The sequence below is a fragment of the Salmo salar genome, chromosome 09, assembly GCF_965601325.2.
Source record: "Salmo salar chromosome 09, fSalSal1, whole genome shotgun sequence".
In the NCBI taxonomy this organism is placed as follows: domain Eukaryota; kingdom Metazoa; phylum Chordata; class Actinopteri; order Salmoniformes; family Salmonidae; genus Salmo; species Salmo salar.
The window spans coordinates 63,732,122-63,749,311 of record NC_138299.1 but is presented as its reverse complement, the minus strand read 5'-3'; the positions used below and the strand labels follow the sequence as shown (position 1 = coordinate 63,749,311).

The following is a 17,190-nucleotide window of genomic DNA, read 5'->3' as shown; positions in this document are numbered from 1 at the left end:
TATATTACCTCAACTACCAACACTGCTGCTACTCTGTTTATTATCTATCCTGATTGTCTAGTCACTTTACCCCTACATACATTATATTACCTCAACTACCAACACTGCGGGTACTCTGTTTATTATCTATCCTGATTGTCTAGTCACTTTACCCCTACCTACATTATATTACCTCAACTACCAACACTGCTGCTACTCTGTTTATTATCTATCCTGATTGACTAGTCACTTTACCCCTACCCACAGTACATATTACCTCAACTACCAACACTGCTGCTACTCTGTTTATTATCTATCCTGATTGACTAGTCACTTTACCCCTACCTACATGTACATACTGTATTACCTCAATTACTTCAACTACCTGGTACCCCTGCACATTGACTCGGTACTTGTACACCTTGTATATAGCCGCGTTATTGTTATTTTATTGTGTTACTATTACCTTTTCTGTATTTAGGAAGTATTTGTCTTTGTAACTCTGCATTGTTGGGAATGGGCTCGTTAGTAAGTCTACACCTGTTGTATTTGTCGCATGTGACCAATAAAATGTGATTTGATTAGAATGTTGTTCCTGACTGTATATAGCCAAGGTTTGCCACTTATTTTGGATAGCCATAAGCAGACAGTACATTAAATCCCAGCCAACCCCAACAAATCTGATAAATTGGCAGATGTGAGACCATTCCAGGCAAATGCTGTTGCGATTCAAGTACCCTCAGTCCCTCAGCTCAGGGACCTTGAAGCAACAGAGGGAAAGCGGGATGATGAAGAAAGGAGAGATGAACAAAAGAGAGGGTGTTTTTTCCCCTGACTTGGTTTACACAAACAGAGTTCTGCTTACGCGTCCATTTTCCCCTCTGCTGAGCTTGCGGCATGGTGCGTCCCTCCCGCTGATGCATGAGCAGCACTTGGCGAGGACGAGCCACTCCCTGTGGAGCAGCGTGTTACCGTGACACGCTACGGGGGGGTGTCATTCCCCCTGTCCTGCACACAGCTGTGTTTATGGAAAGTGATCACTGCACCTTCTTTTGTTTGTTTAATAATTAGTTTTATAATGTTTCCTTTACTCGTACCATTTTGAGGGAGTGTGAGAGATGGAAAATGAATACTAAAATACAGACAGTCAATAGATGTCAATAGATTTGAGTGGCCCTGAAGCACGTTACACACATTCTGTCCCTGTGTGTTTTAGCTGCTGTCCCCAATGACAGTGTGTTAACTTAGTGGGATCAGAGTAGTCCACTTACTCACTCTGTCAGGCTCCCTCTGAGTACTGAGTCAACAACAAGCCACAGTTCACAGGACCAGGGGGGAGTACTTTACAACTCAGTGTGAGGGGGGCGAAAACCCACAGACACACAGACACACGCATGGTCCTAGAATAGAAATAGACTCTCTCTTTGTTGTTGTTGTTTTGCTTTCTAACAGCTTTGGTCAGGATTTTGGGGACGCCATCAAAAAGCCTTCTCTTTCTAGGTTGGGGGCATCTATGCTCCCTGATATGTTATTGTGTTAAAATGACTTATTTTTTATACCATCCCTCCATCTCCATGCACTTGTGTTACTCTATATAGGTTTACAACTAGAACATGTATTGACCGTGATTTTAATTGCAGCCTTTATCTTGATCGTTTTGTTTACTCTGTATTAATTGTATTGCTTTGATGTGAAGTCAACTCTATGCTGTGGTTTGGCCAATATGTTTATGTGTAATTAGTTGTTTATATTCCAGTAGCGGCCTGTGAGCCTAATATGACATCTTCTCTTTGTCTCCTTATCTCCTGTCCTCCATTCCTCGCTCCTTCTCCCCTAGTCTCCATCCCGTGCCGGCGGCGGTGGGTGGTCGCTGTCGGAACTTGACGTTCTGCTCCTGGCGGGCACAGCTGGCCACACCCTTAGCCTGTCGGCCAGCAGCTTCGTGGAGGAGGAGCACCAGGTCTGGTACTTCCTGCTCAACACCCTCTGTCTGGTCGTCTTCCAGGTCGTCTGTCGCAAGTACTTCCGGGAGCGCAGTGCCAACATTGGCGTCGTAGGGTGTTCGGAGGACGAAGACTGCCTCCCTCCCTCCAAAGAGTGGGATGCGGTCGCCTCACCGTTGACTGATTTGGGGGTGACGGGCACAGATTCAGAGAGGTGGCTGGCCCTGGCAACCCCGCTGCTTACCCTGGCGTGTTGTCGTCTGCTGCGCTCGCTCAACCAGACCCGGGTGCAGTGGGTTCATCTGCCTGACCTGGGACACTGGCTTAACAGGTGGGTGTGCTGAGGTTTGAATAGACCGGAATACTTGCTATGTATTGTTGTGCCATACACTACCATATAGTGGTAGTTGAATATATTACATTTTCTTCATTTGAAGCGTCCTTTAGGATAATATCAGCGTTTTTGTTAGTTTGCTTTTTGCCAGTTCAGATCCACTATTTGATACATAGACCAATTCATTAAAACAACATCTTGCATAATTCTGCTTTGTAAGGCCATCGGCAGTGCTTTCATTGAGAAGCGGTAGAACAAGTCTACTGCTTGAGTATAACAGTTCCTCCATCTTTTATTCATACTCCGATCATTCACTCAGATCTGGGCCCGGTTTCATGCTTTCAATGGTTTTCAAGATGCATCGTTACTGAAGTGCAACTTTACTCCTGAGTAAAAACTGTCGTTCTGCCCCTGAGCAAGGCAGTTATCCCACTGTTCCCCGGGCGCCGAAGACGTGGATGTTGATTATGGCAGCCCCCCGCACCTCTCTGATTCAGAGGGGTTGGATTAAATGCAGAAGACACATTTCAGTTGATGCCATTCAGTTGGACAACTGACTAGGTATTCCCCTTTCCCCTTTCCCTTCACACAACACAGGAGTGCCTTCTTAGCTTGTGAAGGAACCATGTAGGGGATTACAGTTCTAGAGGGCTGACTCACAGGCAGTACTAAGGCTGTCTTCCCAGTCGGTTATGACTATGTTGTATAAAAGGAATACATATAGCTCATGGTAATACTGTTCCATATGTCTCAAGACTTCGCCTGTCCGAGAGACTTCAGGTCCTGAGTTCATCCTCGTTTCCAACATGATTTTCCCTCCTTCCTGTTAGAGTTATGGTAATACGAAGAGTACAACAACTCCCGCTATGACCTCTGCAGAGTCATCAAATGAGCAAAATGACAATGTAAATTACGCAGGCTCCGCCATTCGCCGCATGTGGCAGGGGCTACAGTCCATTACGGAATACAAAGGAAGACCCAACCGTGATCTGCCCAAATGATGCCTCTCTACTAGACCAACTCAATGCATTTTATGCAAGCTTTGAAAACAACAACGTCGTGCCGGGTGTGATGGCCATCACCGACCCAGAGGATTGGGTGATCTCGCTCTCCGAGGCCGACGTGAGAAACATCTTTAATCAGGTCAACACCTGCAAGGCCGCGGGACTGACGGTAATCCAGGGAGCTATCTCAGAGCGTGGGCAGAACAGCTGGCAGGCATATTAGGGTACTTTTCAACCTCACCTTGTCCCAGTCTATAATCCCCACATGTTTTAAGAAGACCACCATCATTCATGTCCCCAAGAACTCTAAAGTTTCATGCCACAATGACTACCACCCTGTAGCACTCACATCTGTAATCATGAAGTGCTTTGAGAGGCTGGTTATGGCAACACATTAGCTCCATCATCCCAGGCACCCTAAACCCACTCGTTTGCATACTGCCCCAACAGGTCCATAGATGACGCAAATTGAATTGCTTTCCACACTACCCTCACCCACATAGATAAGAGGAATACCTGTGTGAAAATGCTGTTCATTGATTACAGCTCAGCGTTCAACACCATTGTCCCCTCAAAGCTCGTCACCAAGCTTAGAACTCTGAACACCTCCCTCTGCAACTGGATCCTGGACTTCCTCCGCCGCGCTATCCCTCAACACAGGGGCCCCACAGGGGTGTGTGCTTAGTCCCCTCCTCTATTCCTTGTTCACCCACAACTTCGTAGCCACGCACGACTCCAGGACCATCATCAAGTTTGCTGACGACATGACGGTGGTAGGCCTGATCACTGGCGACGATGAGTCAGCCTACAGGGAGGATGTCAGTGACCTGGCAGTGTGGTGCTAGAACAACAACCTCTTCCTCAATGTCAGTAAGACCAAGGAGCACACCCCCATCCAGAACGACGGGGCTGCAGTGGAGCAGGTTGAGATCTTCAAGTTCTTCGGTGTCCAAATCACTGAAGACTTAAAATGATCCAAACACAAGCGCACGGTCATCAAGATGGTGCGACAGACCCACTTCTCTCTCAGGAGGTTGGAAAAGTTTGGCATGGGCCCTCAAATCCTCAAAAAGTAAATGTCTCGTGTGGCAATAGCACCGCCCTCGATCACAAGGCTTTACAGAGGGTGGTGCGGACAGCCCAGGACATCACTGGGGCACATCTCCTTGCCATCCAGTACATCTACACTGAACGAAAATATAAACGCAACATGTAAAGTGTTGGTCCCATGTTTCATGAGTTGAAATACAAAATCCCAGAAATTTTCCATACGCACAAAAATCGTATTTCTCTTCAGTTGTGTGCACAAATGTGTTGACATCCTTGTTATTGAGCATTTCTCCTTTGCCAAGATAATTAATCCACCTGACAGCTGTGGCATATCCAGAAGCTAATTAAACAGCATGATCATTACACAGGTGCACCTTGTGCTGGGGACAACGAAACGGCACTTTAAAATGTGCATTTTTGTCACATAACACAATGCCACAGATTTGTCAAGTTTTAAGGGAGTGTGCAATTGGCATGCTGACTGCAGGAATGTCCACTAGAGCTGTGTCCAGAGAATTTAATGTTGATTTCTCTACCATAATCGCCTCCAACGTTGTTTTAGAGAATTTGGCACTACATACAACTGGCCTCACAACCACAGACCACGTGTAACCACACCAGCTCAGGACCCCCACATCCGGCTTCTTCACCTGCGGGATTGTCTGAAGGGACTGAGAGGAGTATTTCGGTCTGTAATAAAGCCCTTTTGTGGGAAAAGCAAATTCTGATTGTCTGTGCCTGGCTCCCCAGTGGGTGGGCCTATGCCCTCTAAGGCCCATGGTTGCACCCCTGCCCAGTCATGTGAAATCCATAGATTAGGGCCTAATGAATTTATTTCAATTGACTGATTTCTTTATATTAATTAAAATCTTTGAAATTGTTGCATGTTGCGTAATTCTTTTGGTTCAGTATATATCAGACAGTGTGGTAGGAAGGCCCAGAAAAATTATGAATGACTGCAACCACCCAAGCCATAGACTATCCTCTCTTCTTCCGCACAGAAAGTGGTACCGGTGCACCAAGTCTGGCACCAACAGGCTCTTGAACAGCTTCTATCCCCAAGCAATAAGACTGATAAATAGCTAACACGGACGATCTGAGTAAGCCTTGTATCTTTATTGACCTTTTATTGTTATTTTTTCACTTTCTCTATGCACACTCACTGGGCCCTACACACACACACACACACACACACACACACACACACACACACACACACACACACACACACACACACACACACACACCGCACTCACTCACTCCACCATCTGCTCACTCACACATAATATGCACATACATTTATACTGACTCTACACACACGCACAGCCACTCACATATAACCTGCTGCTACTCTGTTTATCTTATATCCTGTTGCCTAGTCACTTTACCCCTATCCATATCTACCTCTATCACTCCAGTATCCCTGCACATTGTAAATATGGTATTGGAACTGACCCTGTATATAGTATGCTTACTTACTTATTGTGTTCTTCATATTTCTTCTTATTTCTGTTTCTTTTATAGTATTATATTGTCATTGATTATTGTATTGTTGGATTTTGAGTTAGCAAGAAAGGCATTTCACTGTACTTGTGCATGTGACATTGAAACTTGAAACTCTCATATGCTGGTTTTCCAATCGAGTCTTTCACCTGGTTTGCTTAGCTGCCACGTACTCACTCCCTCACAAATGGGGTCAACGTGCTTCATTGTCTGCCCATGTATTGTATACACTCAGTCATTATTCGTCCTTGGAGAGCTCCCTCAAGGCTGCAGAACTGCCACACAGACAGATGGCTAGTCCGGGCTTGTCTCCCAGTCTAAACCAGGGCCCATTCCACCCTATTAGATCTGTGCTCTGGCCAGCACAGTGATTCAAGACTCAGTTAATTGCTTGGTTGGATGCGAGAGGAAGGAAGCCTAAATAAAGAAAAATGTGCAAAAAACAGAGATTTTTCCCACAGGATTATGTGACTTGGACGTAAACACCCAGGGAAAGTTCATTTGAAGTATATGGTCAGCCCTGGAATGACTTTTCACATAATATAATTGAATGATTTGCTCCTTTAACAATTTTGCAGCATCATAACAATTAGAGCACTCAGAGGTTGTCTTAAAAAGATACGACCAGTGAAGTTCCGACAGGCCAGAAAACTTGCAATATGTAATTTTTCTTACCAAGCTTCTTTGTAGCGTTGCCTAGGCAAAGTAGACTCTACAATATAGGTACAAATGTGAAATCCAATCTACCTCAGGGCTCCTATTCATTTTAGCAGACTCAACATGGCGTATAAAGACTCAGAGGTTATACTAAGGAAGGCATGAAGTGCTCAGACATGACATGCTCATGACAAGTCTTGACCGTATTATAATGCATTGCCCTCATGGCCTCTAACTAAATTGTCACCATGTTTCAATAAAACGTTGACATTCAGTAGTCTGACTTCAAAGTGAGTGAGATTCTGAACATACAGAAAACTTGGTGAACCTACGGTACTATACCTTGGCAAAGGATTTAGGCTAATGAATGAAATAAGATTAATTTTATAGACCAGGAGAAAGTGCATTGAGTGTTATCCGTTCGAGCCTGTTGTCTGTTAACTTACCTTATTGTCTCTACAGCACCATAATGGTGGCTAGTTTCCTCACAGCAAGGATATAAATAAAAGTGGAGTAACTCCCGTAGGAGCTAAAAGAAATGAATCATATCTTTGGCTGTCTCTGCAGGTAGCATTAGTCTGTTCCTTTCCATTGTATGTCTAAACAAAGCCTCTCTCTGACTTCCCTGTAATTCTTACATTTTACATTTTAGTCATTTAGCAGATGCTTTTATCCACAGTTAGTGCATTCATCTTAAGATAGCTCTTTGAAGAGGTAGGGTTTAAGATACTCTTTGAAAAGGTTGGGTTTTAGATTTCTTTCGGAAGATGGGCAGGGTCTCTGCTGTCCTAGCTTCAGAGGGAAGCTGGTTCTTCAGTGAAAAAAACTCAAGACAGATTTTAGGGCCAAGATAACAAACCTTAATAGCCTCCGAATCAGAGCCGGAACAAGATTGTTATCCATGAAGCATCGTACACTCGGATTCTCGGAGAGATGAACAAAAAAAAACATTCCGTCTGGCAGAAAGTTTGAGGAACCGTCAGTGAACCCGCTGTTCTCATTGTTGAACCCAAGGTTTTTCTGTTCCATTAGCATTCTCGCGGTGACACAAGTAACAAGATGAATGCCCTGCGCTGGGGGCACCAGGGTCAGCGTATCGTGGAATTAGAATTTCCTTCTCACCGTCATTAGCTGGCCTTTACCCTGTCTGGCGCTGCCCCTTTTTCCATATTCCCCCTGTTCTATGCAGAGTGGGTACGCTGGGTAATGAGCTCGGGCATCGTTCCTCCTTCATGTTCCCCTAAGGTGTCCGCCTGTTCCTCTTCCCTGACCCAACCCCCTGCCCCGATACCAGGGCTATACTGTTCTTGTGGCGTAGCTGGGCTGCGTCTAAAAAGTTGAACGTGGTCTCCTCTTCCTTGTCTCCTCTCTTGCATTGATATGAATGCAAAGAAGGGTACATGAAAATTAAAAAAAGTAGATGCTTTCTGGGAAGCTGCTGTCACCAGTCCAGTTCTTTCTCATCAGAGTAGATGATGTGGAGGAAAGGAGACGAAGAAGGAAGGTCCCTTCAAGCTATTTTACCGCACACCTTCTTACTCTATTGCTTGCCTGAGATTTTCACATTTCTTTCCATTCTCAACTTGTTTAGGATTAATTGCCCTGTCCCTACTAACATTGAATGGGTGTGTTTAGACAAGATAATGTAGCCAAAACAGCTTTACATCAGCTGTTGTAGCCAAAATCTGGGGAGCATTACAGACTTTTCCCCTTAGAATACTATGGTGATTTGATTTGAAAATCGCCATGTTTTGCCCTTGAGTGACTTCTATTAGAGTACTTGTGAGAAATGGACTTGCAGATGTGTAATCTTTCGCATTACTGTAATGAAGGTGTAAATCTTGAGCCAAGGACTTTCTCTAATTTCCACTAGCCCTTCCTACGTAGAGAACAGTGGGACCTGAGTACAGTGAATGTGCTATTCTTAGTTAGTACCCCCGTCCTATTTTTCAATGTATGACTGAGGTGTGAGTCCAAGGAAATAACCTCCTATGGAAAGATAAGGGCAACATTTTACCAACGCAAAACGCCTCTGAGCTCTGCAACAAATGGCTTAATGCTTTCAATATTACAGCCCTAAACTGCAATATTGTTCAAAAACGAATGGCTCTAATTAGTGTGTAATTAGTGCAGTTTTGCAGTGGTTTAAATGTTCATGTGTTCTGTATCTACAGCTCAGAACACAAGACGGTGCTGTCCTTGTTGGCCGCCATGTCATTGGCTCTTATCTACTTCCTGGTCCAGCGGCGATGTTCCTGGGTCTCCAAGATTGCCCTGGCCCTCGGCCTTCTGGGTGTCTACAGCTACCGGGCGGCTGTGGGCAATGTTGTGTTACCATGGCAACATTCCAGTGGAAACATGTCCAAGTAAGTTTTCGCCGACTATTATGTTGCAAGTGATTACTCTTTCCCAATCGCCCTTTAATGCAATAGAGGTTTTGCATCAAATCTGAAGAAATGCTGGATTGCATTTGTCTGTGTTTGTTGAGCCTTTTGATAGGTGATCACATCATACTAGTTAATGAAGGCTTTTGTCATGAGCCAAAACGGGTCGCCGAAAAATGTGTACTATGTCATCCATTTTGTATGATATGTTTCGTCCTGCCCCCCCCCTCCAAAATTTTTTTTAACGAATTCCAATTCGTACAATATGTTACAAATTTGTAAGTGCTTAAGATCCCGGACTGCATCTTTAAGGCCTACATTGGGATAAAATACACAGCAATACACAGAGGAAGAAAAACTTGGAAAAGAGGACGATCACTTTGTTTACCCCTGTGCTTTTGATTTCTAATCACCAAATGTGGAGCTCCTTCGCCCTGCCACTCAGATCAATGCCTCCCTGCTTGCCTGCCTGCCTTACTCCCTCCCTGCCTCTCACCAGCCCACCAGCCAGCTGCAGCCCGTCTACAGCCCCACTGCAAGAACACAATGAGTACGCAGGTGCTACTGCCCAGTTATCCTGCCCCATTTCCTTGTCTCTCACTAGACGTTTTCCCTCCCCCCAGATCCACGCTCTCCTTGACATTCTCTCTACTCCCACCTAATTAAAACCTTAACCTCTCACCCCTACCCACCCTTACCCCTCACACGGGTGCGTTGCACAGTCCAAACAGGAATCGGGCACACTCCAACGCTCCGTATAATTGACAACGCCACCATGCAAAGTCGCCCAGTCATTAATCACCACAGGAAGTTGTTTATGCTTGCGCCGTGGTAACCTCCTGGCATTCCCATTTAAGTTGAGTCCACAACAGCAACGGCCCCAGCTCGATCACTCGCAGTCAGGCTAATCTGGTAGCATGAGGCCCCTTCATTCCTTTGTGACTCATCACACTGACCCACATTGCTGAAAGAGGGTCTTCCACACTGACTCGCTATGATAGTTCAGGCTGCATTTTTTTGGTGTGTGGTTCGTAAGGCAATTGGGCTTGACTGACAGCAAAAAAAATGGACAAATTGAGATTTCATTTTCTTTAATGAGGAAACAATTCTTGGTATAGCTCTCTATGCAGTCGTTTTTTTCTCCCAATAATAACTTAATCGTCCTTCTCCTGTCCTTAGCTTTAAAATCATACAGAATAACCTGTGACATTTTCTGGTATTTGCTGTAAGTAGCTGGTAGGTATGGATTGAGTGCCCACATTTATTCCTCCCTCTATTTCTCCCTCCTTTCTTCTATTCTTTCATCTGTTTCACGTGAGGAAATGTTCCACCAAATGCTTCCAAAAGAGCATTGTAGAGTCAACAAAAAATGGAGGGAAAAGGGGCCTTGGAATTTATGGGTCTCCTGCTGTCTCGCGTTTTGCTGTCGTGCCGCCCGTCCTCGGCCTGATGAGTGGCCATGATTGATATGGCCCTGCAGACGCTGTCGAGTCATACCCCCTACCAGATGGGGTCATCAATCAGACAATTTTTGTCATTTAGAGAAAGCGGAATTGTCATGTACCTCCGGCATAAGGAAAGACATTCTGGGAAGTAATGTGGTTTAAGAGGCACTTTGAATCATCAAGCTTTTTTGTAAGTCACACCTTTTTTTTTTAAATCACTTATGATTTTGCTGTTGTTCATACTGCTTGTTGTTCATTTTTTGTTCCCCATGTAGTTTTATACTGTATAACATTTTACCTCACATCATTGTAGCGTCGGTAGGCCAGTATTAAAACTGGTCTGTGTATGTTGTACCACATTTTAACATTTATATTTTAGTCATTTATCCGACGCTCTTACCCAGAGCCCCTTACAGTTAGTGCATATATCTTAAGATAGCTAGGTGAGACAACCACATATCACAGTTGTAGTAAATACATTTTTCCTCAAGAAAGTAGCTATCAGCAAAGTCAGTGCTAGTAGGAAAATACTGGTGCAGGTTCCCATACATTGACTAAGGTGAGAAAGCCATGCTACTCATTCTTACTAGTTCAGCTAATCCTAAATATAATCAAAATGTGTTTTTTTTGGGCTACATCAGATGTCACAAAACACATATGATTGGCTCTCAATGTGAATGTAATTTGTGACATACAGTACTGAATGTCTTTGGAGGGTGGAGTACTCCAGTCTTTGTGACCAGCCTTTATCTGCCCCTCTGATATGACCCATCCCCTTGTTAAATGACAACGTGGAATCATATCTCAGCCCAGTGCAGTTAATGTGAATTACAGGAGTGGCTTAAGGGCCAGCGTTGTCTCTGTGATGAATACATCTCCCAGCAATCCTGGGAGGCTTCTGTGTTATCTGAACACACTTGAGTTGCTGTGAAGGGCATGGAAGCGTTTGTGTTACAGCACCATACTGAATAGAATAGTACTATAATACTTTCTATATTATATCAGAAATGTGTAATTTGTGGTTCTACTCCCATCTCCCCCAGATAACACACAAACATAGTCCAATCTTGAGAGCAGCACAGGGTGATCCGAATTTCAACACCTCTGTGTTTTTGGGTTAAGTGCCTTGCTCTATGGCACAGCAGCAGTGGATGTTGCACCTGGGATCTGAAACCAACAATTCCTCAGATTATACTTTTTAGAGAAATAGTGTAGTCAAAATCTGTATTGTAGTCAAAACGAAATCTTATTTTTCTTCAGCAGCCACTACAAGACAAGTATGTACTGTCAAATATTACTCATGATAAGATATGGGACTGGAGAAAAAAGTCCCTTAAAAATGAAGTGAGGCACCAGAGTTGACACAATGCTGACACAATGCTGGCAAAAATGTAGAGGATACTTGCATTGCATTGTTCCAAATAGCATTATTGCATAGTTACGTTACTAGTCCCTGAGATGTCATAGCAATACAAATGTTCTCCCGAACATCACTTAGCTGCCAGCTGTAATTCATTTCCATTGTTCTGGAGATTTTGTTTGTTATCCCATCTTTTATAATCCCCTTCCTGTGAGGAAAGGTAAAGATTGAGAGATACTTAAGCAATGTCATATTTCTCATAATCCTAGAGAACCACCTTGTGTTCAGAGAGTGGCTGAGTAGCTGTAAACGTTTCAATGATATATCAAGGTTATTGTTTGATCGTTTGGACCTTTTAGTATAGGAACACTTGCTTCGAAGCCGAAGAGTTACCACTAAACCTGATTTATTTTCCAAAAATTACTCAAAATAACTCTACTGCAGAGCACATAGAACTGACACACCACGTCAATCGAGGTGTCAAAAATTGCTGAAAGGTCTTCAAAGTTCTGTTGTGTGTTCTGTCAAAGCACAGTTTGTACTAGAAAACAACTACAAATAGTATCTCAATTGGTTCCTGCAGTGCTTTACACCTGCCCTGGAACAGTCCCTTTATTTCTTATCCTGGTTAAATGTTTGTTGTGCTGACACTTCATTTGGGAACGTTTATGCATGCAGATCCCTCATGAAGATGCAAAATAATTCTGACTCTCATCGTAGTCTCTGAGTACGCACGCAATGCACATTGCACATTACACACACACAAATACACACGAGGTGATTGCAGGTGTCATGGATGAGGGGTTCAAAGTAAGGCTCAGTCTCTCTGTCTCTAAAGACATGCCTGGATAAGAATGAAGCTCATTGTTCATACACACATTCAGCCTATAGCCTTTTCATGATCTCCTGTTCTCAGCCTCTGTCACAATCATAGAATGAGTTCAGAATGTTCATGTTATATACAGTGCCTTCAGAAAGTATTCAACATTTTGAATTGATCACATTAAGATGTTGTGTCACTGATCTACACACAATACCCCATCATGTCAAAGTGGATTTTAAAATTAAATTCAATGAATGAAAAATGAAAATGTCTTGAGTCAATAAGCATTCAAACAATTACGTCATTCCTAACTCAATTTCCGGAAATGTATCAGGAATTTCACCATGAGGCCAATGGTGACTTTAAAACCGTTACAGACTTTAATGGCTGTGATAGGAGAACTGAATATGGGTCAACAACATTGTAGTTACTCCACAATACTAACCTAAATTACAGAGTGAAAAGAAGAACGCCTGTACAGAATAAAAATATTCCAAAACATACATCCTGTTTGCACTAAAGTAATACTGCCAAAAAATGTGGCAAAGCAGTTCACCTTTTGTCCTTAATACAAGGTGTTATGTTTGGGGCAAATCCAATACAATACTGAGTACCATTCTCCATATTTTCAAGCATAGTGGTGGCTGCATCATGTTATAGGTATGCTTGTAATCATTATGTACTGGAGAGTTTTTCAAGATAAAAAATAAATGAAATGGAGCTAACCACAGGCAAATTCCTGGAAAAATACCTGGTTCAGTTTGCTTTCCACCAGACACAGGGATATTAAGGCCAACTCTACACTGGAGTTGCTTACCAAGAAGACAGTGAATGTTCCTGGGTGGCCTAGTTGCAGTTTTGACTTAAATCGGCTTGAAAATCTATGGCAAGACTTGAAAATATATGTCTAACAATGATCAGCAAACAATTTGACAGAGCTTGAAAAATGTTGAAAAGAATGATGGGCAAATATTGTACAATCCAGGTGTGCAAAGCTCTTAGACTCACAGCTGTAATCACTTTCAAAGATGAGTCTAACATGTATTGTCTCAGGTGTGAATACTTATGTAAATGAGATAGTTCTGTATTTAAATTTCAATACATTTCCAAACATTCTTAAAAACCTGTTTTCACTTTGTCATTATGGAGTATTGTGTGTAGATGGGTGAGAGGGAAAAAAGCAATTTAATCAATTTTGAATTCAGGCTGTAACACAACAAAATGTGGAATAAGTCAAGGGGTATGAATACTTCCTGAATTCACTGCATTTCAACATTCTCTTCACTTTTTGTTCAGTTGTTCACAAAATTATTTTTGTTTCATTTTTGTGTGGCTATGATCTCTGTCAAAACCAAATCTATTCTCAAAATAGCACCGAGGATACTACTGTTTGTCAGTCTCTCATGTTGTCCCTCTTACAGCATGCTACTCATTAGCAAGTAATGAACATGCAGGTGACTATTTAAACTGTTCTCCCGAAAAGTGACAGAAAATGATCATTACCTAATCATCTTTCCAATCCACCTGCCACTGATACTAATGTGAGGTGTCCTGGCAGGTGTCTCGGATGGGTTTGGAGACACGTCCTCTCTTGAGTGATCCATTGTGCTTCACTCTCCAGATGGTAGGGCCGGGACGACACCAGTATCGGAATATATTTTTCCATGGCAAAAATGAAAACACGAAGCAGACACGTCTATTTGGTCCTTTAAAAAAAACTATTTTATGAAAAATAGTGTGTGCTATAGCTTGGAAAATAAATAAATATGACTGTGGATGATTACATAATGATGTTTGTTTCCAACATTAGGGCTGTTTTCCTGAAGAAGTTTGGTATTTCATTAGGATCCCCATTAGCTTTTGCAAAAGCAGCAGCTACTCTTCCTGGGGTCCACACAAAACATAAGACATGACATAATACAGAACATTAATAGACAAGAACAGCTCAAGGGCAGAACTACACTAACAAGTATCGCGATGCTGGTATCGTCCCGGCCCTACTAGATGGCTGTTCTGGCTTTTTTGATGACTGACGTCAGGACACACCCATCTTTTCATTCAAGGCTGTGGGATGTTCCCATCACTGTTGTCAGTCAAGTTAACTAGGATACACACCTTGTTCAATAACCATTTATTAATCCTATTTCTTTTACTTTTAGATTGTGGGAATTGTGAGATACTACTGCACTGTTGGAGCTAGGAACACAAGCATTTCGCTACAACCGCAATAACATCTACTAAATATGTGTATGTGACCAATAAAATGTGATTTGATTTGAACCAGTTATACAGGTACTGTAGGAAAGCAGACAGAGACAGACTGCCAGACAGACAGACAGACAAATGGACAGACAGAAAAACACAGACTGCAGTCCATGGTGTCCAGAACACTACAGAATCTTCCTCTTGTTTTTTGGTATGGACAGTCAGTTTATTAGAGTGTGTTGGTTGTTCTGCCGGCGTCTAAATGCCAGGGTTACATTTCTGTGTGTGGTTTCCCCCGTGAGCGTGGCATCATGTCTGCATTTGCTCGTTCTCTACCCATCTCTGCCGCTCACCCCAAACAACACACACGGGCCTCAACGTGGCATTTGTTTGCCATAATTACAGCTCATTTAATTTGCTGATTGTGTTGCTCTGAGCAATAGCATCCAACGTAAGCCCGCACACAGGCACCTGTAGAAAAGCCAAGACACCACCACATTTACCTTCACACACAAAAACAGACTCCTCTACATCCTCACATAGTCAACCCAGCTAACAAGTCAGCCCAGCCCCCCAGCCATGTTTAGAATAAATACAATAAAACAAGAATTTCCAGCTATGCTTAGCATAAAAACCATGAAGGGCAGGGATTCTCTCCACATCTGATTGTGTTAAGATAAAACATTTGAATAATATAAAAGCGAGAGATGTAGCTAGGGCACAATTCCAGAGTTAGAAGGAACTGCTGGCCATTCATCTGAGGGATGAAGGTTGCAATACAAACCCAGTGAATGAATAATACATTGGCAACACCTGCTTGACTCCCTCTCCTAGTGAACCAGACCCTTATTCCACTCCTATCACTACAGGCTCCTTAAAATTCAAGGATGTTTTGTCCCTTTTGGGAACACGCTGTCAGTCTAGTCGTGTTTGACAATAAGGCGGCACTTGAGTGTTTATACTTTTATAGACACCTTGTTTAGGAAGTGAGGTCTGCCTGGTGAGGTCTTTCCCAGCAGGCTAAACAGGTTTAAATCACATTATAAAACCAGTTGTACATTATGAAGTCATTTCAAGCATGTTTTGCCCACTAGGTAAGAGTAGTTTTATTGATAATTAGTTGTAATCCCATTCTACTCTGCCTCTCCTTCCCTAGGTACCGCAGCTAGCAGTAAAAATGGCCTAATCCATGTTTATTGTTTAGGTGCACATTTCCATATGTATATCTCTCTATCACACACGCACGTACGCACACACACACACACACACACACAGACACACACTGAACTAAGGATTGCAGGGGGTTTGCTGTTTGGCAGACTGACTATCTGCACCCTGTCACTCCTAAGGGTCCTCACATTAAAAACTTCTGACTTGTTCACACAACCCTGTCTCCATGGTTACCTGCCAGGAGGCTACGTGGCATCTACTGTTGTCGTACCTTTTCCCGATGAGCGATGACGCAGAAAATGTTCTGCGTGCCATAATAACAGGCACAGAAATCATGATTCATTCATCTGTATGGATTTTAGTCAAAGCAGATGTCCTTGTGACTTCTGCTATTACTAATAGCACACATGAATTTGAATCAAGAGGCTGGGAAACTGACTTGTATTTATCTTTTTGGACGTATTATCTTTTTTACGAGGTTGTTGGTGTTTGTCAGAATTGCATAAGTGTGTAATCGGAACATTCTAGTTGGTCAGTGTCAGAATTAGAGGGCACACCTCAGCTGAAAGGAGAAATGGCTGTGTTTATCTGTCGGTGGTGCTGCAGCTGAGACGGAGCTGAGTGTTCCAGCGGGGTCGGTGGTGCTGCAGCTGAGTAGGAGCTGAGTGTTCCAGCGGGGTCGGTGGTGCTGCAGCTGAGCAGGAGCTGAGTGCGCCCAGGCCTGGCGTCTCCACAGCACCTTGTGCGTCACAACCCACCAATGGCCGTGTCCTCACAGACGCAGTCCTGCAAATGCAAAGAGACACCATCGACGATTTTAATGAGGTTACCAAGGAGTTGAAGGAAATAAAAAATGTTTTGTGTGACATAAGCTGTACATTGAAATAATTACTCAATAAATAGTGTTATTTCTTTCCATACATTGTGTTCTTACAAGCGACGCATCACAACCACACGCTGCCGCACGGCAGCTATGCTTGGTTCAAACGCCTGGGGATAGGGGTCGGGGCCAACACAACCAACAGTGTCAGGGGGTAAAGCCACATTCCTTAGCTGTGCCACATTATGTAGCACTGCACACGCCCTCACAACGTCGCAGACCTTTTCGGGCTTGCACAAAAGGTTTCCGCCTGAGGAATTGAGGCAGCGCCATCAGCCCGACGGTGCGCTCCACAACAGCGCGTACCTGACAATGGCGGACGTTGGAGTTCCTCTCCTCTGCGCTCTGCGGATTGGTGAAAGGGGTGAGCAGCCACCACTTGAGGGGATATCCACTGTCGCCTGCAAAGTTAGTGAATTGGTTAGGCACTGCAGTAGAGGAAAATTGCAATTG

The 17,190-nt window shown here is 43.5% G+C and overlaps 1 protein-coding gene across 1 annotated transcript in view; it reads left to right on the top strand.

Moving 5' to 3' along the window:
• The window catches only part of LOC106611537 (GPI ethanolamine phosphate transferase 2, catalytic subunit-like), a 145,631-nt gene that overhangs the window by 87,495 nt on the left and 40,946 nt on the right, over positions 1-17,190 (top strand). Inside the window, 2 exon segments of the mRNA XM_082955571.1 lie at positions 1,842-2,253; positions 8,645-8,836. Of these exon segments, the coding sequence (XP_082811697.1) occupies positions 1,842-2,253; positions 8,645-8,836 (604 nt within the window).